This window comes from Schistocerca piceifrons, chromosome 3 (genome assembly GCF_021461385.2).
Source record: "Schistocerca piceifrons isolate TAMUIC-IGC-003096 chromosome 3, iqSchPice1.1, whole genome shotgun sequence".
Lineage (NCBI taxonomy): Eukaryota > Metazoa > Arthropoda > Insecta > Orthoptera > Acrididae > Schistocerca > Schistocerca piceifrons.
Window position 1 is genome coordinate 192,595,951 of NC_060140.1, and position 23,509 is coordinate 192,619,459.

Here is a 23,509-nt window from a genome sequence, read left to right on the forward strand (position 1 = left end):
ACACTTATGGATGGCTACAGAGGCAGCACGGTTCAATATTTCTACAGGGAACTTCCAACAACTTGTTGAGTCCATGCCACATCGAGCTGCAGCACTATGTCGGGCAAAAGGAGGTCAGACACAATATTACGTGGTATTCCATGACTTTTGTCATCTCAATGTAAATAAGAGATAAAGTATTTAAAAGATGGCGCCTTCTGTTGGTGTCAAATGTAAGGACAAGACGTCCTTAAGAAATATATGGACATAACAGCTTGTTTACAAAAAATAAAAAAATTACATAAGCCAAGCATAAAACGTAGGATATATAAATAAATTAACATCTTTATGAGGAGAATTATGCCAATGCTCAGTAATACCCTTTGCAATATTGTCATCATCAAATCATAAAATGTCTGATTCTTGGTTGTTCATAAAGGATTACGTTTTTAGCTACATGAGAGTGTTCCACAATCTCCAAACTCCAGCAAAATCAAATTCTTACTATTGGCACACGATACAAAGCCTGGAGCAATTCTAGTACAGGTTCTGCATGTTCAATAGCATTTAAACGTTCAGTGACTGAAGAATTATTTTTAAGTGCACCGTTTTAGTGAGCATATGCTCCTGAAATCTTGTTCTGAACATCTGGCCAGTCTGCCCCTATGTAAGACATAGGACACTGAGCACATAAGTTATAACCTCTGGAATGAGAGGATCTGTCTTTACATAGCTGCTCGTTACATATAAAGGGATACTGAATTTTATCATGAATGGAATAAGCTACTTTAACATTATAGCTCCTGAACAGCCTAGTGAGCTGACAGCTACCCAAGACCGGTAGGACAATAGCTTTTGCTTTTGGAATTACAAAATTAGCACCTGTTTAACTACCACTTTCTTTTACTTTTCATTTGTACAACTTATCAACATTGTTTGGGTCACATCCATTGCTACTAACTACTACCTGTAAATTGACTATTTCACCATCAACAGTAGCTAGGGTTAAAAGAAGTTCACACAGGCGATCTACCATGGCTCTGAAGAAATTCATTTTGTACTGATATGGATACCATGATGATGCACGTATTATTGAGTTGCTGGTGATTGGCTTGTGATAGGTGTCAAAATTAATTTCATTACTGGTGAGCAGAAGCTTTACATCCAAATAATCAAACACTTTGTCTGGAGCCCTTACTTCATAAGTGACAGATTTTAGAATAATGTTGTTGTTGTTGTTGTGGTGGTGGTCTTCAGTCCTGAGACTGGTTTGATGCAGCTCTATCCTGTGCAAGCTTCATCATCTCCCAGTATCTACTGCAGCCTACATCCTTCTGAATCTGCTTAGTGTATTTATCTCTTGATCTCCCTCTACGATTTTTTTCCTCCACCCTGCCCTCCAGTACTAAATTGGTGATCCCTTGATGCCTCAGAACATGTCCTTCTTCTAGTCAAGTTGTGCCACAAACTCCTCTTCTCTCCAATTCTATTCAATACCTCCTCATTAGTTATGTGATCTACCCATCTAATCTTCAGCATTCTTCTGTAGCACCACATTTCCAAAGCTTCTATTCTCTTCTTGTCCAAACAATTTATCATCCACGGTTCACTTCCATACATGGCTACAATGCATACAAATACTTTCAGAAACGGCTTCCTGACATTTCAGTCTATACTCGATGTTAACAAATTCCTCTTCTTCAGAAACGCTTTCCTTGCCATTGACAGTCTACGTTTTATATCCTCTCTACTTTGACCATCATCAGTTATTTTGCTCCCCAAATAGCAAAACTCCTTTACTACTTTAAGTGTCTCATTTCCTAATCTAATTCCCTCAGCATCACCCAACTTAATTCGACTACATTCCATTATCCTCATTTTGCTTTTGTTGATGTTCATCTTATACCCTCCTTTCAAGACACTGTCTATTCCGTTCAACTGCTCTTCCAAGTCCTTTGCTGTCTCTGACAGAATTACAACGTCATCGGCGAACCTCAAAGTTTTTATTTCTTCTCCATGGATTTTAATACCTACTCCGAACTTTTCTTCTGTTTCCTTTACTGCTTGCTCAATACACAGATTGAATATCATCGGGGAGAGGCTACAGCCCTGTCTCACTCCCTTCCCAACCACTGCTTTCCTTTCATGTCCCTCAACTCTTATAACTGCCACCTGCTTTCTGTACAAATTGTAAATAGCCTTTCGCTCCCTGTATTTTACCCCTGCCACCTTCAGAATTTGAAAGAGAGTATTCCAGTCAACATTGTCAAAAGCTTTCTCTAAGTCTACAAATGCTAGAAATGTAGGTTTGCCTTTCCTTAATCTTTCTTCTAAGATAAGTCGTACGGTCAGTATTGCCTCACGTATTCCAACATTTCTACGGAATCCAAACTGATCTTCCCCGAGGTTGGCTTCTACCAGTTTTTCCTTTAGTCTGAAAAGAATTCGCGTTGGTATTTTACAGCTGTGACTTATTAAACTGATAGTTCGGTAATTTTCACGTGTCAACACCTGCTTCCTTTGGGATTGGAATTATTATATTCTTCTTGAAGTCTGAGGGAATTTCGCCTGTCTCATACATCTTGCTCACCAGATGGTAGAGTTTTGTCAGGACTGGCTCTCCCAAGGCTACCAGTAGTTCTAATGGAATGTTGTCTACTCCCGGCACTTTGTTTCGACTTAGGTCTTTCAGTGCTCTGTCAAACTCTTCACACAGTATCGTATCTCCCATTTCATCTTCATCTACATCCTCTTCCATTTCCATAATATTGTCCTCAAGAACATCACCCCTGTATAGACCCTCTATATACTCCTTCCAACTTTCTGCTTTCCCTTCTTTGCTTAGAACTGGGTTTCCATTTGAGCTCTTGATATTCATGCAAGTGGTTCTCTTTTCTCCAAAGGTCTCTATAATTTTCCAATAGGCAGTACCTATCTTACCCCTCGTGAGATAAGCCTCTACATCCTTACATTTGTCCTCTAGCCATCCCTGCTTAACCATTTTGCACTTCCTGTCGATCTCATTTTTGAGATTTCAGAATGCAAAGTGTTAAATTCATCTTTTGTTAAAGATATAACATCCATAGTGCCATCAAAAAAATGAACATGTTGTCAACATAACAGCAATAGAACACTTATTTTTTTGCAGAGATCAGAGGAGGAGATTAGTGTTTAACTTCCCATTGACAAAGACTTCATTAGAGATGGAGCACAAGCTTAGATTAGAGAAGGCTGAAGAAGGAAAGCAGCCATGCCCTTTTCAAAGGAACCATCCTGGCATGTATCTTACATTATTTTGGGAAATCACAGAAAACCTAAATCAGGATAGACAAACGTGGGTTTGAACCATTGTCCTCCAGAATGTAAGTCCAGTGTGCTATGCACTGCACTACCCTGCTCGGCTGCAGAGATCAGAAGATTGCTGAAAGTATTTACATTCTAGACTGGTCACAGATATATCTGCCAGCCAGCCAGCGAGACAACTGCCCACAGCAGTCAATCAGCTTTCTTGTACATACAATTACCTGAAAGAAAAGTAATTATGGGATGTTACCAATTTAAGAGTTAAAGTTAGTTCTCGAATCTCTTCAGTACTAAATTGACAGTTAGAAGACAGGTTTGCTTGCATAATATCGATCGTCTCATAAATAGGAATGTTAGTCTACAAATTATTTATATCAAGAGAAGCTAGACAACAGGATGATGTAAAGACCTTTTCTTGCAGTTTCTGAATTGATTTTTTCCTATTTGAAATAGAAAAACTCTGTTCTGTAAATGAACACTCTGTATATTTACAGCAAAAACGTCACTGGGCAGACTGGAAGATCCTGTTCATGGATCTTAATCTGTGTGCGAAGTGCTGGTGCTCTAGGGTTTATTACTTTTGTTCTGTACAAATTCTCAGGACTGAGAATACTGCTACACTCAAGAAGAGATGTCCTAAGGTCCCTAATGTAAGTGTTAGTCAGATCTGATCAATTTGCATTATAGATGACAAGAGCTGTGCTACCCTTGTCTACCCTGACAATTAAAGCTTCGTTATCTTTAAGTTTTTTGTTAACTGACTCCGTCACAGACAGATCTCCATTGGAAGGAGAGGCACGTATCAATAAGTTGCAATCCCATTACTTTTTATTATTCTTGTAAATCTAGATTTTGGCTATAAATACCATCTTCAGTGCATTTGTGTTACAATTCAACAGAATCAAAGCAGTTCATGTCATGCTGTACATTCTTACAGATACACTTGTAAGAAAATATGGTTATTTAGAGCTGAAATCTAGATTTGCAAGAATAATAAAAACTAATGTTATTGGGACTTGCTGTTGTGTGCCTCTCCTTCCTTCCAGTCTACAGTCACTGTGCACAATGGTTCCTGTGGAATCAAAATTGCTTAAGATCTCTATTTGGCGTCTCAGTTTGAGTTGCATTCTCTATACTGTCACTGGCTTTACAAGTCAACTTTACTTTATCCATCCTACTGTCATCCACGTTATCAAGTGCCATTCTCAAGTCAGCTACAAGGTTAGGAACCATTTTGTCATCTAATCGGGGTAGCAGATTATGTTTAAGAACTTTGTTTATGAACCTCTTGCTGAACAATAAAGGAAATAGATGTTAAGTTGACCATGCATTCACCAAAGGGAAGCAAATTACTCTTACTATGATTAGTCCTGCAAATGGTTTTCCAGAAGACTTATTGCCATTTTTTTGATCTTAGAGTAATGCCTTAGAATAACTGGGTGACTGCTCTCCCAAACCATGTAGTTCAACTCTATCATTAAATTTTCTAATTCTGAGTGGCTGAGCAAGATAGTGACAGACATGTAAACATCATAGGCCACCTCTTTCTCACTGTGAAAATGCCCGAGTTTGTTATTCTTAAGAAATCTGGCACATTTCAGCAGTGATTTGTCCACGGGTTGGTACTTATGAATTTTAAGAAATTTATGTAAGTATACAGGGACAATATTTTCAGTACTACACTGACTGTTGAAATTACTGTTCATAAATATCTTCATAAGCCCAAGGAGGCAATTGGTTATATAAATCCCCCCACTCTAAGGCCATGGTGCAGCAACCATGATATAATTTCAATAGGAAAAAGATGCTCAACGTTGCAAAAATGATGTAAGCTTTATTGATGTGTTTCACCTTTCTGAGACGTCTTCAGAACTTTTATAGGAACTGCAGGTAATGCATTAGTCATAAGTAGTCGAAATTTTGGTGTGCACACGCAGCTATGCTTAGATAGGCCATACTTCCATCTTGACAAAAATATTGATGTACAAATCGCAGTGGCCATGAATACATCACTGCATGTGTGCACGCTATATATAAGACTGGAAAACAGGACACTTCTGACGCAGCACACAGAAGCTCTGCTAGATGGTGTTCACAAGTTTGAAAATATAATAACCAAGAATGAAGTGGAACATTTAGTGACAATTAACATCCATGCAAATGAAAAATAGATTTAACACAGGTGATTAAAGTGAAAGATATGTAAAAACATTAAAGAAGAGATAAAGTATCTAAAACACGGCAAAGAAGAGATAAAGTATCTAAAACATGGCACTATCTCTTAGCGTCAAATGTAAGGACACAAAGTCTGTAAGAAATACATGGACATAACAGCTTGTTTTCAAACAGACAAAATGTTCAAAAATTCCCATATGGCAAATATAAAATATATTAATCTTTACGAGAAGAACTATGACAGCGCTCACCTATCTAAGCATAGCTGCATGTCTTTGTCGAAGGTGCACACCAAAATTTTGACTACTTATAACTAATGCATTGCCCACAGTTCCTATACAACTTCTGAAGATGCCTCAGAAAGATGTAGCACATCAGTAAAGCTTATTGCTGTTTTTGTAAAATAGACCATATTTTTCCTACTGAAAATATATCACAGTTGCTGTGCCATGGTCCTAGGGTCTGATGATTTATATTAAATTTTTCATTTTCTACACCCAAAATATACTGTCCTTTCTTTACTTCTCTGTGGTTACCTAAAACTATCATCACATTGGCTACATACAACTGAAATTTTGTCACACTATACACGCTTTTCTTTCCTACCAGAAAAAGTAACAGAGAAAATTATGAGAGTATGAACAGGACACAGCTGTAGGAATTACATTAAGTCCACTATTAACATTGTGTGATCACCAGGGCCTGATAGAGTTTAGTTTTAGTTTTTACTTAACAGTCTTCTGTAAAGAAATGTCAGTCATCACTATATTGGTCTCAAGAAAATGAATGATGGGGTTATTGACCTCTAAGTGTACAGTCTTAATGACTAGGAAGAAATCCTTCTCGATCAGTTAATTTGCCTCAAAAACTGAGGTTAATAACAGAGCTATATACTGAGAGGCAATTGAGCCTATTTGTGTTTCCAAGAGCTTCCCAAAACCCAGAAGTCACTGATCAGTACACCATACTGATGGTCACATTTGGAGTGGTACAAACAATCGGTCTGTGGAGCACTGGAAAAAGGTTTCACCGAGAAATGTATGCAATATGACACTTAGATTGACATGTGAAGACCTGGCAAATGGTACCCACCCGAATTTTCTGTACCAAAAGCAAAAGTGGGTGGGCATTGTGTGGTGATCTGGTGCCGTTTATACTTCAGGTGTTGGATCATTATATTTAGTTAACACTGAAAATAATATGTGGACTTAAATGGATAATCCATGTAGGAGCCCAGATACAGGGACAAACTAGGGCAGAATAAGATAGAAATCAACAGTGTGACCAGTTGATTGCCCATGTGTGCTTGTCACTCCTGTAACTTAGCAGGGAGTCATTTTTACAGTATTCATACGACTTCTCTTATTTTTATACTAGCCTGTCGCACATGTCTTCATGCCACTACTCTAGAAACAGATTCAGAGGAAGGTTACTGAGGGGGGCAGAATGCTTGGATCATCCCACAGAGATCAAAAGAGGACAGTGATTCATTTGGGTTGGTGGTAACTTGGACCGTGTTGTTAACTTTATCCATATAGATTTAGTGGCAACAGAAATACATATAAAATTATTTGTTGATTTCTGAAAGTGTTTTTCATTTATTTTCTATTTACGTACCTTATTTGTGTGTGTGTGTGTGTGTGTGTGTGTGTGTGTGTGTGTGTGTTTTCTCTGGGAGCTCCCTTTAGTTTGCCAATTTTTGTTATGTTAATGTCTCATTTTGTTGGTGACATGATCCATTGGTGAATTCTTGTGACTATCTTTTCACTACGTTGATGATGCCATCAGCCTGGTGTGTGTCATTTGCTACTTTGTAAAATAGCACTTTTATTACAGTTCAGTATTAGGTCAGGCACAAACTTCATTAAAAATGACTTAAGAAATAAATGCACACACATCTTGTGAAAATTGTCTTTATATTCACAAAGAAAGATTAAGGACGATTGCATAGTTCAACTATAGCTGGTTTCGTCAGAACTCAATTACATAAATCTCTTTAGTATAATTTCAACGATTTACTACTCCTCTATTTCATTACAAACAGCTGAAACTGACAAGAAGTGACAAGAAATGTGTGCTTCACATTCTCCTGACCACGATGAAACACCCGGTTCACAAATCATTTGTAATTGGTAAACAACACGTAATACCAAAATATTCTAAAATAGACCTATGGCTGATATTTAGTAAAACCACTAGAAAACGTTAACAGCTCATCTTCAGTGCAAATGTCACCAAGCAGTATCAGCAAGAGAAAATGGCTGATAATAGCTTAATAGCAACAAAATAATGGTACAACCACCCTCTTTTGAAACTAATGTAGGAAAGTAAATAAATGAAAGCTATTGCATTGTAGATCCATCATTGCAGTGAGAACCTGAATGACAACAGTAACTGACGAGAGATTGTAAAAATGTTTGTCAGCCCATTGGAAGATTTCATACTGTGTTGTAACCCAATTATCTACACTGATGCATGAGACCTAAAAATTAATATAAAATATCAGCAATAATAGTTTATTAATCCACAGATGACATTTTCAATTGTTATATGTTTTATATATCCCATCAAAAAGAACAACTTTCAGGAATGTGAAATGAGTCAATATAACAATAACAAAAGACAAGCATTATCATATAAGCTTTGTCTGTACACATCATCAATAAAAAAACTATCACAATAAAGCTAAATCTGTATCAACAGTTAGAATCAGCCAACACGAGTACGTGACGTAGGAGGCTCAAGTTCTATTGGGCACCTACAACGAATGAACAACAATAGGCTTACCAAGAAGATCATCTCATTGGTTAAGCATGTGGCTTAACAAAGTACTAAAGGACTTGGATTCGGCTAGGATCTCTGATCTTGAGGTAGAAGATCGTTCCAAATTTTATGCTGTGGTAGAGTCTTGGACCCCTAGAGTCCCTAAACATGGGAAGCCGCTTTCACAGGAGAGGAAGGAGAAATTATCAGCAGGGCTCAAGAGAAATATTGAGAACAGAAGAGAGCACTCTCTCTCTCTCTCTCTCTCTCTCTCTCTCTCTCTCTCACACACACACACACACACACACACACACACACACACACACACTATTAAAAGAAATAAATGTGGATAAAAGAGCTAAAAATGTTGTCACATCATGAGGAGTCAACCTACAAAATGACACAAGAACAGAAGTTCCAAATTTTATGCTGTGGTAGAGTCTTGGACCCCTAGAGTCCTAAACATGGGAAGCCGCTTTCACAGGAGAGGAAGGAGAAATTATCAGCAGGGCTCAAGAGAAATATTGAGAACAGAAGAGAGCACTCTCTCTCTGTGTCCTTTGTCAAGGAAGGAATAAAGTATTTTCTAGAAAAGAAACTACAGAAATCTTTCGGCAGGATGGTCATATAAGGAAATAATTTAGTTACATGCTACAAGTTCTGACTCATTATACCTACAGTAAATACTAGACGAGAGACATGAAAAACCAGGCACGGGTAACTTGTGCACCATTATATCTTTACAACTTTGTTACATTGTTTTGTTAAAACAGGTAATGAATTATTTTGATTATATTTTGTATAACGAGATTGTCTTCATCTGTTCACTTCACGAATGTGTGACGTTACGCCCTCCATTTTGCATTAGGATGAAACAGTGTTACCTGCCATCCTGATTGCATCACGGGTAAAATTCAACAGCTGGTACTGTGCATTTCCAGATTTTCTAATATTTCAAAAGACCGATGCAATATGTATAATCACAAACTTCCCTGCACCAATAGGTGACAAACTGATTATGACAATGGGGTGGGATTCAGTACACAAGAGTTTGAAATCCTAATAATTACACTGTAGGCTAATTACTTTAATACAAATACAGAGAGAGCTCCTCAAATCTGGTCATGCAGTGTTACCCCAACCTTGACTGGTTGATCTAGTGCTGTCTGACATTTGCATTAACCAGATTTTAAATGCTAGTCCCATGCCATAGTTTACTCTGGCACCCTTGAAAGAACACATTTTTACACTTCTTTACGTGAAAAATAATGACTGTCTTTTGCATTTAATAAATTCTTGGCATGGTATAGAACTTTTCCCTTGTTAATATTGTGTTATTTTTAGCCAACTCAGTCCGAAAAACTTCAGGACATAAAAGTATGAAGACAAAAAATGTTAATACCACTGAACATAACATAAAATGTATTTCATATGTGACTACTTACTTCATTGGATTTGTGACTGGATTGTAATAAATTAGATCAAACATGGTGAGACGACTCCTATTCACTTTGCCATCACTCACTTTATGTGAAATCTCTTTTTTTATCTCTATTATACGTCTCAGGTATTCTTTCCTTTTGGTTACCCGTTCTGGCTTAGCATAAGGTTTCTTTATGGGCGATGAACTTTCCTCTGATACCTCTTGAGAAAATTCACTATGTGAAGTATCACTTCCACTGTAACTTAAACAAAAAATGTATGTTATTACATATACTTCCGATTATTTTCGCACATGAATACTAAAAATGTATTCTATCTACTCCCACTTTGGAACACACAAAATTGACATACCTATCTAATCTTGCTATTTTCTTTGGTGGTGATATTGTTGCTGCCCTAGAAACTGAACTACGTTCATCCTCCGACTCATCAGTACTCACACCTGAAGCATTAGCCAGCTTGTCATTCTTCCTGGATTGCACATGGGTTAAACTAGTTCTAGATGTTTTAATTCTTGGTTTCCATGGAGGACTTACAGTCGTTGCTGATGACAAAGATTTCTTTTCACTGTCTGATTCACTAGCACTTCCAATACTACCAGTTCTGTTACGCCTTGCTGCTGATTCAAGGAGTGGCTTTGGTCTGATAAACCTCGACCTAAATGAATTCAACTGACTACAATCTTTTACCGACTGACTAACAGAACATTTTACTGAAGGTGAAGTCCCTTTGTCCTTTTCTGCTGATGGAGAATCACTCACTGGAGGATTTTCACAAGTGGGTGTGTTAACAATAGCACTAGTACATTGTTCTCCAATAGGCGTATCCACAGATATAACATCAGGTGCAACTTTATTTTTTCTTTCAGGGTTGCATACAGTGGTCTGTGAAAGAAATTCAGGACCAATTTTTCTATGAGCTTCACGTGACGCACTAGAACTTCCAGTTTCACAGCCAACAGCTGGAATAGTTCTCCCGGAACCACCTGTTTCTACATCCCGGTGCAGATTAGAGCTTGTGTCAAAGGTCTGCAACTTTTTAGGAGCCTGAGCAGTAGAATGATCATCAGTTTTACTGGCACTACAATGTTGAATTACTTCTGCTGTACGATTCTCTTTCACTTTCTTGTTTACTAAGGAAAGGGAAACTACTGGTTTCATACGTTTACGTGGTAGTCTTGTGAGTGCAGATGATGTCTGAACTTCCACTGTGTCAGTTTTATGAACACTTGTGGCGCAGGACTCTCCTGACCTCACAGAATTAATACTCTCTTCACTTTTGAAACTGTGTTCGTCAGTTGAAGCTGTAATTTTTTCATCTGTTCTATTACAAAAAGACACATCATTGCTATCACAATTATCTGAATGCTGAACATCAGCATATCCAGGGTGTTGTGCCAAATGGCAGTCAACTATACTTGGCATACCCTCAGGAGTGGAACGATCGCTGCCATTTGCTTCCAAATAGGTCGCCTCACTGACACTTGCAGAATTTTGGACTAAATGACCAACCGAAGTGTTTTCTAATGTCTCATTTACTGGATTACACTGCTGAGTTATTTCTAGTATAGAACCTTCTTTCGCTTTCCTGTTTACTATGGAAAGAGAAACTGTTGGTTTCATACGTTTTCGTTGTAGTCTTACAGGCGCAGACGATACCTTGATCTCTTTCACATCTATTTCCTGAGCACTTGTGACACTGGAATCCCTCAACCCTTCACAATCGATACTCTTTTGAGCCTTTAAATGGTGTTCATCAGCTGAAGTTGTAACATCCTCATCTGTTCTTTCACAAAGAGATGCATCTTTGTTAGCACTATTGTCAGACTGATGTTGTGTCAAGTGGCAGTCAACTACACTCTGAGCATCCAAAGGAGTAGAAAAATCACCACTGTTTGCTTCTGAACAGGTCTGCTCACTCACATTTGCCAAATTTTCAACAAAGTGATGAACTGACGCATTCTCTATTGGAGGATTCTCTTTTGCTTTCTTGCTTACTGAGGAAAGAGAAACTGTTGGTTTCACACGTTTTCGTGGTAGTCTTAAGGCTGCAGACGATATCTTGGTTTCTGCTACGTCTATTTTCTGAGCACTTGCACAGGAATCCCCCAACCTTGCACAATCTATACTCTCTTGAGTTCTTAAATGGTGTTCATTGGTTGGAGCTGTACCACCCTCCTCTGTTCTTTTACAAAGTGACACATCTTCACTAGCACAATTATCAGATTGCTGAATGTCAGCATATCCAGTGTGTTGTGTCAAGTGACAGTCAACTACACTTCGTGCATCCGCAGGATTAGTACCACCACCACTTGCTTCCAAACAGGTTGTCTCACTGACATGTGCAGAATTTTCAACTATGTTACAAACTGGAGAGTTTTCTACTGTAGGGTCCTCTTTTGCTTTCTTACTTAATAAAGAAAGAGAAACTGTTGGTTTCATACGTTTTCGTGAAAGTCTTGTGGGTGCAGATGAGGTCTTGATTTCCATTGTGTCAGTTTCATGAACACTTTTGGCATCAGACTCCCCCGACCCCACAGAATTAATACTCTCTTCAATTTTAAAACTATGTTCATCAGTTAAAGCTGCAATTTTCTCATCTGTTCTATTACAAAAAGATACATCATTGCTATCACAATTATCTGAATGTTGAACATCAGCATATCCAGTGTGTTGTGCCAAATTACAGTCAACTATACTTGAGGTATCCTCATGAGTGGAACGATCACTGCCATTTGCTTCCAAATGGGTCGGCTCACTAACATTTGTAGAATTTTGGTTTAAGTGACCAAACGAAGTGTTTTCTAACGTCTTGTTTAATGAACTACACTGCTGTGTTATTTCTAGTGTAGAATTTTCTTTCGGTTTCCTGTTTACTAAGGAAAGAGAAACTGTTGGTTTCATACGTTTTCGCGATAGTCTTAAAGGTGCTGACGGTATCTTCTTTTCTGTTGTGTCAATTTTCTGACCGCCTGTAACACAGGAATCACCCGGCCTTACTGAATCAATGATGTCCTCCGTTGTAAAACTGTGTTCTCCAGCTGAATCTGTAATACCTTCATCTGGTCTATTACACAGAGATACCTCTTTGCTATCACAATTACCTGTTTGTACACTGTCAACATATCCTTGTTGTATCAATTTAGAGCTAACTACATTTGGTGCATCCATAGGACTAGAACAGCTACTGCCACTTCCTTCCAAACAGGTCGGCTCACTGACGTTTTCAGAATTTTGTACTAAGTGGCAAACTGGAGCGTTTTCTAACGTTTCATTTAATGAACTATCATTGTGCAGCTTTCCAACTACGGTAAACTCGCTTGCACTTTCGGGTAATATTGTTTCTCTCGGGCTAACTTCATGATAATCTGGCGTGACTGAGGAGTTACTCGAAGTTTTCTCATCTATTTTTTCGTTTTCTCGGGGCTTTTCGCCACAACGTCCCCTTGAAACCGACACATTAGCAACTGCTTTTATCCTACAGCGTCTTGTAGCCATGGCTAACTACCTAAATATTATCAGTACAAAATATTACATCATTTATGCCATACGACAAATAATAAGACACTACACGGCACGAAAAATTAGCTCCATCCGCTGAAATCAATAATTGTATGAATAAATCACTATAAGTGTGTTCTGTTTGACAGAAGTTTATTATTCATTTCTTTATAATCAAACAATGAACTGACAGACTCCAACAGACACACGTTCACAGCTGACACAATGTTCGACACACAACAGTGACTGACAACACTAAACGCCAAAGCCATTTTAAACATATGGTCGATATACACAACTAAATAACACAGTAGTAATGCACGTCTCGCACGTGTACTTCGCCAACTTCTGAAACTCTTTGCAAACGCAGATTTAACATTGCCAAATTAAACTCGTTGGGAAAAGTAGTAATTTCAACGCCACCTAGATGGCGTAGGTTATTGGCGCAAAGTATCAGTAGGATTATTGGCGCAAAGGTCCAGCGGCAAGACATTGCCCTTCTGACAATTTCCTGAATGTATACCACACAGACAATTCTCGAAGCAATAGAAATGTTATGTTCCACCCTGATAATACTGTAAATAAAGAAAACAATGGACTGAACCCAAAATATTCATGCACGGTTATTTAGCTAAAACTTTTTGGGAATACAATAAATTCTGCATTAAAATCGAAATAGTAACAATTGTTATCAAAATCTGTCATCACATAATAGGGTAAACACAAAATTAAGTGTACGTAACTATACATGTGTGCAAACAATAACCGGTGCACAAAAAATGCATCAAATTTTGCTTTCCTCGGAAAATGTAAGATCTTTCCTGCGTCATATATTAATATATGAACGAATCGGTTCTGATATTAGTTTTATTTTTGCAATCACCTCGAAGTTACATGTAGAGGGGTTGAAAAATATTCAGCTAACGGGATTTGAAAATTTTGAAGCAGGTTTTTGTGAAACATAAAACCTTGCTTTGATATCTGCCGATTGTAATTTTTCTCCATATCTGCTACACTGTCGCGCTAGGCAGACAAGCCACTGTAATTCGTAATGCTTTTCATCACTCAACACGAGGGCGAATCCAGGGGAGGATGGGGGGAGGGGGGGCGCTATGGGACTACAGCTCCCTCCCAAGAATTGCACCTGTTTCTTGGTAACAAAAAATTTTAAAAAAATTCTGTGCAACACAGCTTTCAGACCTAACAATCTCATCATTGTAGTTGGTAATGTAACAGATTAAGAAAACACCATCATTTAATCTAGAGAATTTGAAGTCGACCTGGTGATTCAATATTTCTATGAGCTCTGCCCCTCCCCCTCCTCTACCTGTCCAAAATCTTGTATTTGACTCTGACTAAACTTCTAAACTTGTTTTGTATGCATTTTCTTCCATACACCGACAGCAGTTTCCCAGTGTCCTGCCAGTTAATTGACGGCTGCAATTTGGTATATAGTCTGTTCACAAATAGATGAACAAATTCAGAGGTGATGCCAGAAGCAGAGAAAGCAAGCTCCGCCAATTGACTGCCAGCATATTAGCTGCAGAAAGGTGCTTTCATCAAGCAGTGCTGGCACTACACCTGTGCTCACATATCAATCTATGCCACAAGCAACACCAGGTTCTGATGTTTTCCCAAAACTATCTTGGCAAAAATTGTGAATTACTCTCACACAACTGAAGATTGTCCTTTTTGTATGCATCTGATTTTCTCATTGGCTGAGGGAGTGGATTGAACGACTCTTTCTTCAGCTCGCAGCAGTCAGCTACATTATTATTTTGCTAGCACTAACCCCTTCTCCAAGAAGTGGAAAGATTATCTGGCCCTGCCTTTGATGGGTAGTTGCCAATGGTTGCATTTCGTGAAAATTAGACTATGTATTACTGCATTCTAAATTTGGTAACACTTTTTCATAAAGAACTACATCATCTACCAAATATATGACATTGCAACTAATGCATTCTGAGTCACTGAAACAGAAATTACTTTTTTTATTATTTTTATTTATGGTTCATCCACCCTTACACATTTGCATGTAGCTCACGCACGTAAGTTTTAAAACAACTTTTACGTTGGGGACTGGCGTGTTCGAGAAAACATGGTTACCAGTTTATAGCAAAACATACTAATACTACGTTATTACTGTGTCGTTTACGACATATGGCTGGATAGACTGCACCAAAAATTACCAAACTGATATATGTAAAAAATATTTAACAATACAAGAAATTATAACATTAAGCATTTTACTATACATACATTTAATCTGCTTTTGACAATTGGCTTTTCTGAAAGATTCACTAGTTTTGGAGATAGTTCTGTAAATCCATTCATTGTCTTCACAGCAAAAAAATTCCTGTATGGAGTAGAGCAGACTTAATTTTATGTCCCTTGAAATTTTGTTCTTGAATCTCTCCCGTGACAGGACCTGCACTTCTATGGGTAGTAATCCAAACATTTTCAGAGCAATGATCAGAAAGCTACCTCTTATTTTGGACACTCATCAGGTTGGTATGTTTATGCTCTCTTTGTTGCAGGTGTTGTTATCATGTCTGTCATGTCCCTTGCTGAAAGAATCTAGATTTTTCTTAATGTAAAGGATACACAAAAATACATAATGACTATAAAAGTTATTATTCCCAATTTTCCGAATAATGGTCTGCAGTCCTCATGTCTCCTACTCTATGTTATGATCTTTATTGCTTTTTTTCTATTTTTTTGAGTAGTAATGCTTTCTTGCAACTTATGGAGTGACCCCAGAGTAACAGGACATGGCCAACTTGGCTGTGAAACAATGAATAATATCCTGTTAGGAGATACTGATCAGTTATCACGTTTCAATTTTCTAAGTGGGGAACTGGGAGGCTATTTCGGTTAGAGCCTCTCAGGAAACTACTGAAAGGGCGTCACTCTAAAAGGACTCAGGAACAACACAAGAAAGAAGACATAGAAACAGTATTGTAGTTGTAAATTGTTGAAGGTCTGTTGGAAAAGAACCAGAGCTCCAGATGCTAATAAAATGCACTGAAGCTCAAATTGTTATAGGTATGGAAAGCTGCCTAAAGCTGGAAACAAGTTCAGCCGAAAATTTTACATAGGACCTAACCAGGTTCAAAAAGGATAGATTAAACACCGTTGATGGTGGTGTGTTTATGGTTCAGAAGTAGCTAACATTGCAGTGAATTTGAAGTAGATAATCCCTTCAGTTAGTAGGGTAGAGGTTATACTTGGCAACTGGAATAAACTAATAACTGGTTCCTTTTAGCGACTCTCCCATCTCAGATGATACAGTTATTGAATAGTTCAAAGAAAATTTGGGTCTTTTTGGAAGTAGGTACCCCACTCATACCATTATAGGTGGTGGTGACTGCAATCTGCTGTCAATATGTTGGTGAAAATACACGTTTAATGTCTGAAGTAGACACAAAACGTTGTTTGGAATAGTTCTGAATGTGTTCTCAGAAAATTATTTTGAACAACTAATTCAGGAGCCCACTCGAAATGCAAATGATTGCAAAAACATACTTGACCCATTATCAACAAATAATCCTGAACAAATAGGAAGCATCATGATGGACACAAGGATTAGTGACCACAAGGTTGTTGTAGGGAGACTGAATACCATGAAATCCAAATTCACCAAAATGAAATGCAAAATACATACATTTAAAAAAGTAGTTAAAAATTCGATTGACACCTTCCTAAAAGACCGCATCCACGCTTCCAATCTGAATATGTAAGTGTAGACCAGATGTGGTTTAAACTCAAAGAAATAGTATTGACAGCTATTGAGAGACAAGTACAATTTAATAAGAGACAGTACCAATCCCCCACAGTACACAAACAAAGTCAGAACACTGTTGCAGAAGCAACGAAAAAAGCATGCCAAATTTAAACGCAAAATCCCAAGAATGGAGAAGCTTTGCAGAAGCTCGAAATGTAGCATGAACTCAAATGCGATATGTTTTCAGTACTTTCCATATTGAAACTCTGACTCGAAATTTGGTAGAAAATCCAAACAGATCCTGGTTGTATGTGAAGTACATCAGCAGAAAGACACAATCAATCTCTTCACAGCGCGATAACAATGATGGTGTTACTGATGACAGCTTCCCTAAAACATGGTTACTAAGTACGGTTTTCCAAAATTCTTTCATGAAAGAAGACAAAGGAAATATTCCAGAATTCGAACCAACAACAGTTGCCAACATAACTAACCTAGAAGTACATATTCTGAGTGTAGCAAAGCAGCCTAAACCATTTAATAAAGGCAAGGCCTCTGCCCCTGATTGTACACCAGTCAGGTTGCTCTCAGATATGCAACAGCTACATATTTAGCAATCATATACAACCACTAGCTCGTCAAAAGATCCGTACCTAAAGACTGGAAAGTTTCAGAAATCACACCAGTACCCAGAAAGGAAACATGAGTAATCCACTAAATTTCAGACCCATATCGCTAACGTCTATTTGCTGTAGGATTTTGGAATATATTCTGTGTTTGAACATTATGAGCCATAAAAAGCTTAACAAACAATGAAATTCAGTTGAAGTGAAGCCTAAAGGATTTATTGGTGGCCAACTCCTTCTACTCCATTGACGAATTTCTCAGTAGAGCCAACTGATTTGTGTATATATATATATATATATATATATATATATATATATATATATATATATATATATAATCCAACTTCTGCACAATTTCAGTGCAGTAATGTGTTCATTGTAAATAAGTATTGTAGCAATTCTGTTATATGTTGATTACCTTATGAATAAGAAACACATTTTTTATTTTAAATTCAGTGAATTAATACAATCTTAGTGAATGAGTGTTTGTAAAATGATTCTTTCATATAGTGTTCATTAAAAAAATGACGATCATTCCACTTGGGACCTGTGAAGGATAAATTAGCTTATTTGTTTCAGTTGTAAATACTTGTCATGTATTATTGTTCTTCTGACATGTTTTACGTCCTGGAGGACCTCCTCACTATGGATCAGTTGAAATGGAAGTAAATCTAATCTAATCTAAAAAAAAAAAGATTTTTTGACAGACAGCCAACATGGATTCAGAACATTTCAGTCCAGTGAAACACAACTAGGTCTTTATTCTCATGAAGTGATGAGTGCTATCGACAGGGGATATCAAATTGGTTCTGTACTTTTATATTTCCAGAAGGCTTTAGACACTGTACCTCACAAGCGATTTCTAATCAAATTCCATATATATGGAGTATCTGTGGCTCGAGTCTCAATCATGCAACTGGATTCGTGATTTCATGTCAGAAAGGTCACAGTTTTTAGCAATTGATGGAAAGTTATTGAGTAAAACAGAACTAATATCTGGCGTTCCCTGAGGAAGTGTTACAGGCCCTTGGCTGTTCCTGATCCACTTAAACATAGGCCTCTTATACTGTCATTTAATGCATAATAAAGTCATCAGACGATCAAAATAACTTGTGAAACGATGTAAACTAGATATCTGTATGTTGCAAGAAGTGGCAATTGACTGTAAATAATGTCAAGCGTGAAGTCATCCACACGAGTACTAAAATGAATCTGCTAAACTTCGGATACATGATATAACACACAAATCTAAAGGCTGTAAATTCTTGTGGATTACAATTATGAATAACTTAAGTTGGAACGATTATGCAGATAATGTTGCGGGTTAATCAAACCAAAGACTACAGTTTATTGGCGGAACAGTTAGAATGTGTAACAGGCCTACTAAAAAGACTGCTTACCCTATGCTTGTACTACTTCTTCTGGAGTATTGCTGTGCAATGTGGGATCACATCAGATAGGGTCGACAAAGGACATTGATAAAGTTCAGAGAAGGCCAGCTCATTTGGTACTCTCGCGAAATAGAGGAGAGAGGACCACAGATATGATATGTGGGTTGGGGTGGCTATCATCAAAACAAAGAGTTTTTGATTGTGGCAGGATCTTCTCATGAAATTTCAATCACCAGCCTTCTCCTCAGAGTGTGAAAATATTTTGTTGGTGCCCACCTATGTAGGAAGGGATGATCATCATAATAAAATAACAGAAACCAGAACTCCCACAGAAAAAGTTATATCTTCGTTTTTTCTTCCTGCTATTTGATAGTGGAACAGTAGAGAAATAGTTTGAAGATGGTTCAATGGACCCTATGCTACGAACTTATCTGTGAATTGCAGAGTATTCACGTAGTCTTAGATGCAGATGTATATGACTCACTACAGTTTTTCACACACGTGCACGTGTGGTCTTGCCAAGGGAGTTTGCTGTACACTATGAACCACAGAAGTTTCAAGACACCTACATAGTTTAGGTGTCCTTTGTCACTGAGACTACATATCAATGTTTGCGTTTTTTCTCCATTTATTTTAATTTTATTTATAACAAACCATTCTTTTGTAACATCAAATAAAACATCTGCTTCTTCTTGAGACTTGCTGGCATTGATACTTCGTGAATAAAAAGTTGCCCCAACTGCAAACTGGAAGAACTGTCCATGAGAGCTTAAGTCATTTACAGAAACTAAGGACAGGAGGGGCCTGGTAACTGTCTCTGAGGCACGCCGTATTCCAACTTCCATTCACATTGTAGCCTTCCTTGGACTGTATAATGCCTTCTGGTTTCCCAGGTAAGATTTGAGTGTTGCCAGAACAGTGCCTCCAAATCCATACTGACTGATTTAGTTTAGAAGGACCTAATGAGGAATGCAGTCACACACCTTACTAAGGCCACCAGGTCGCAGCTAAAGATTTTTCCCCTTCAAAACTGTGCTTTATCCCAGTATCCAGATCTAGTGTTGTCGCTGTTGTAGATTTCCCTTTCCAGAAACCATGCTATATATCTGAGAAGATTTCATTAATTGCAACATAATTTGAGACTGGTTTTTTCACTACAGTCTAAACGGCTTTAGCAAAAATGGGAGTTATTGGGATTAGTCTGAAGCTTGCGTCATTTTTATTATCTGGTACTGCCCTTGCAAGTTTCATAAGGCCCAGAAATACTGTGGTTAATGGTTCAGCAACATCAGTGATAGTTTCCATGAGGATGTTGGCAGACGTCCCGTATACATCCTGACTGTCAGAAGGCCTATAAGATTTTGCTATCTTTATTATTTCGTTTTTTTATAATTTCCTCCAGTCCATCATGGTGTGCCTTTTCTCATTTGTTACATCAGCTGCACAGTCTATATTCAAGTCAGGGATTTCACTCATAATGTTACTTACAATATCAATAAAATAATTGTTGAAGCCATCTGGACTACATAGGTTTAATGGGGAGGTGGGTTTTTTCCTGTCTTTGTTGACCAGGAACCAGGCTGACTTGCATGGGTTGTCAGTTCCTTCAATGAACCTATAACTGCTTTTTTTGCTAAACTATATGCAGCCAAATAAACAAATTCATACATATAAATCAAAGAAGACTACCCAAGAACAAACATATAATTTCTCAAAATAAGGTACAACCAGTGACATGAAGCAATTGGTAACTGAAGTCCTTAGCATTGTTTTCAAATTCTTCAAGCCTTTTCTTAGAGTCACTTTTGGATATTGTTTCTGAGGACATTTAGTGAGACCTGATATATATCTGCAGCCACATCTCAAACTTTGGCTTATCACTAAGCTCTAAATCTAATAGCAATGCTGGTTGATATCCTGTATAACAGTACCTCCTTTACAGTTATTAGTGTGGTACTGAGTCTAAGGATTTTAGAAAATCTAGAATATTGAATGCACATGATTACTCCCATTTGTTGCTTTTAAGAAATTTTTCCAAAACATATACTTGTTCTTGCAGCATGGATAATGTTGGTTTTCCAGTGGGTTATTAAATTTAACCTTAAAATATGTTCTACAATTCCGCTACAATTGGAAATAAATGATAAAGGTTGGCACTTATGGTGCCCAAGTGTGGTGCCTTTCTCTCTGGATAGACATAACCTCTGCTGTTTTTCAATCACTTGGAATAGTTCTCTGTTAAAGAGATCAATGCTAAATTATTAAAATTCGTTAACAAAATCTAATGGAAGACAACAGAACTTTCTTTGTATCTAGAGATTTTGATTTGTTTCATTAATTTCCTCTGCTTTATGGCAATAATCGTTTTTGTCATGGTACAACGAAATAGTAATGGCAATATTCGTTCATTTTCTTTGGTTGATCGCTATTAGTTCTAGTGATATCTACTGTTTTATCATAATAGATGTAGATGTAAGATACTCATTTTTGTAGTGGCATAACAAAATAATTATGGCAATATTCTTTAAGTTTCTTTTGTTGATCACTCTTAGTTCTAGATTCATAATACTAATAATGCTCAGTCAATGAGTACATTTTATAGTGGTTAATTGTGTTACTTTCCTATTCTGTATTATCTGTTGTTCATCAAGTACACTCTCTTTCCAAGCATTTATCCCAGCTTGTTGGGTCTGCTGTGTTATCAACAGATTTGGCAGGGTTAGTTTGTGGGGTGGCCAGATACCCTTCCTGTCACCACCCACAAATGATGGTGATGACAATGATGAGGAAATGGTGAGGACACCACAAAAGCAAACACCCAGTCATCTTGAGGCAGATGAAAATCCCTTACCCTGCAGGGAATCGACCCCAGGACCCCGAGCTTGGGAAGTGAAAATGCTACCGCGAGACCAGAAGCTGCCGCCTGCTGTTCATCTAAGACTATACTGACAAAATTAAACTTTCAGTGCACTTAAATTAAATGTAGCTTTATTTTATTCAGTTCGAATAGTCACTGTAGACACCCATCCAGAGAAGAAACTGAAGATTTTACAGAGAACCGCTTATTACTGAAATGGATATTTACCAGTTACACTTCAGAAGTTAGAGAAAAATTTCAACTATTCAGCAACATATCAGGGATATTGCAGTTGAATTAGTGATGAGCAAGACAAAAATTCCTACACACCACTTCTAAAATTGTATTCAGGAAACCATACTGCCATGAAGAATATCACACCATAAGCAGTGTGGCTGGTCATGATTCAGTTGTGAATCTTAACAGCCAATCTACAAAATGTTACTGAAATGAGATATCAGCACTACTGTAAAATGGATTCACAGATGAATCTGCCAAACAAAAGGTAAGATAATTTGATCTTGATCAGAAACATGATGGAGCATAATGTTTTGGATGCTGGCGAAAAATTGATCAAACTTTGGAAAATCTGTAATCAGCAAAACAGTTGCTCTTCTAGTCATAATCTGTAATGCTGATCTGAAGCATTTCTACATCCCTGTCACTTGCCCTCCCTTTCAATATAACTGCAGTATCCCATATGTCCATATGTTGGACAGACTGTCTTATACACTTCTGTTTAGGCATGCTTCTCAATTTATTTGCTTCCATTATCGCCCCATCCACGATTTTCAGCAGTAATTGGCCAAAGAAACATCTGAAGAACCAGTGGCTGTTACACTATCTCTCTGGAATACAACTTTGTGTCAAAAGCATACAGGCTTCAAAACTAATGAAGCTGTACATTATCAAAAACACTTTTTAAAAATTCCAAGAAATGTTTACTATTTTTTTAAGATTGCCAAAACTCGTTCATGAAACATTGTGCTGGTAATGCTCGCAGTATACTACCGGAAAAAAATCGCAACACCAAGATGATGTCTATTCAAATTTCACTCCAGTAGCATAAGAGTGGCGCTAGTAATGCCATTATGAGGATGCAAATCAGGGCTGCTTTAAATGTATCCTGTAGTGATTGTCAGGATCAGTACCTTGAGCTTGTATATGGTGAGTTGACGTTAGTCACGAATGTCTTTAAGGCGACAAAGACCCGAAAATCAACACCTCACTAAGTTTGTACAACGTCATGTAATGGCGCTGTGAGAACCTGGCTATTCCTTCTCCAAATCTGTAGAAAGACTTAGCAGGAATGCTGCCACTACACATGATTGCTGGCAGCAATGCTCACAAGAATGTACAGTTGCAAGAAGATGGTTCAAATGGCTCTGAGCACTATGGGACTCAACTGCTGAGGTCATTAGTCCCCTAGAACTTAGAACTAGTTAAACCTAACTAACCTAAGGACATCACACACATCCATGCCCGAGGCAGGATTCGAACCTGTGACCGTAGCGGTCTCGCAGTTCCAGACTGCAGCGCCAGTTGCAAGAAGACCGGGCTCCAGACGGCCACATTGCACTACCAAGAGGGTGTTCTATGTATGGCTATGGGGCACCACACTGCATGTGGAGCAGCAATTTGAGCAGCAGCGACACAACTATTACAAACTGGTTCTTCAAGGTCAGCTTCGAGTCAGGCATCATGTAACATACATTCCACTGACCCCAAACCACTGATATCTGCGACTT

The 23,509-nt window shown here is 37.9% G+C and overlaps 1 protein-coding gene across 2 annotated transcripts in view; it reads right to left on the bottom strand.

Moving 5' to 3' along the window:
- LOC124787914 (titin homolog) overlaps positions 1 to 13,508 on the bottom strand; it is an 87,777-nt gene extending 74,269 nt beyond the window's left edge. The window contains exons 1-2 of one of the 2 annotated variants that reach the window (XM_047254901.1): positions 10,015 to 13,508; positions 9,666 to 9,899 (exon numbers count right to left, since the gene is read on the bottom strand). In XM_047254901.1, coding sequence (XP_047110857.1) covers positions 9,666 to 9,899; positions 10,015 to 13,160 — 3,380 coding nt within the window. In that variant the 5' untranslated portion in view covers positions 13,161 to 13,508. Of the gene's footprint in view, positions 1 to 9,665; positions 9,906 to 10,014 lie in introns of both variants that reach the window. The other variant, XM_047254900.1, reaches the window with a different exon arrangement.
- Between the last annotated feature and the right edge of the window lie 10,001 nt (positions 13,509 to 23,509).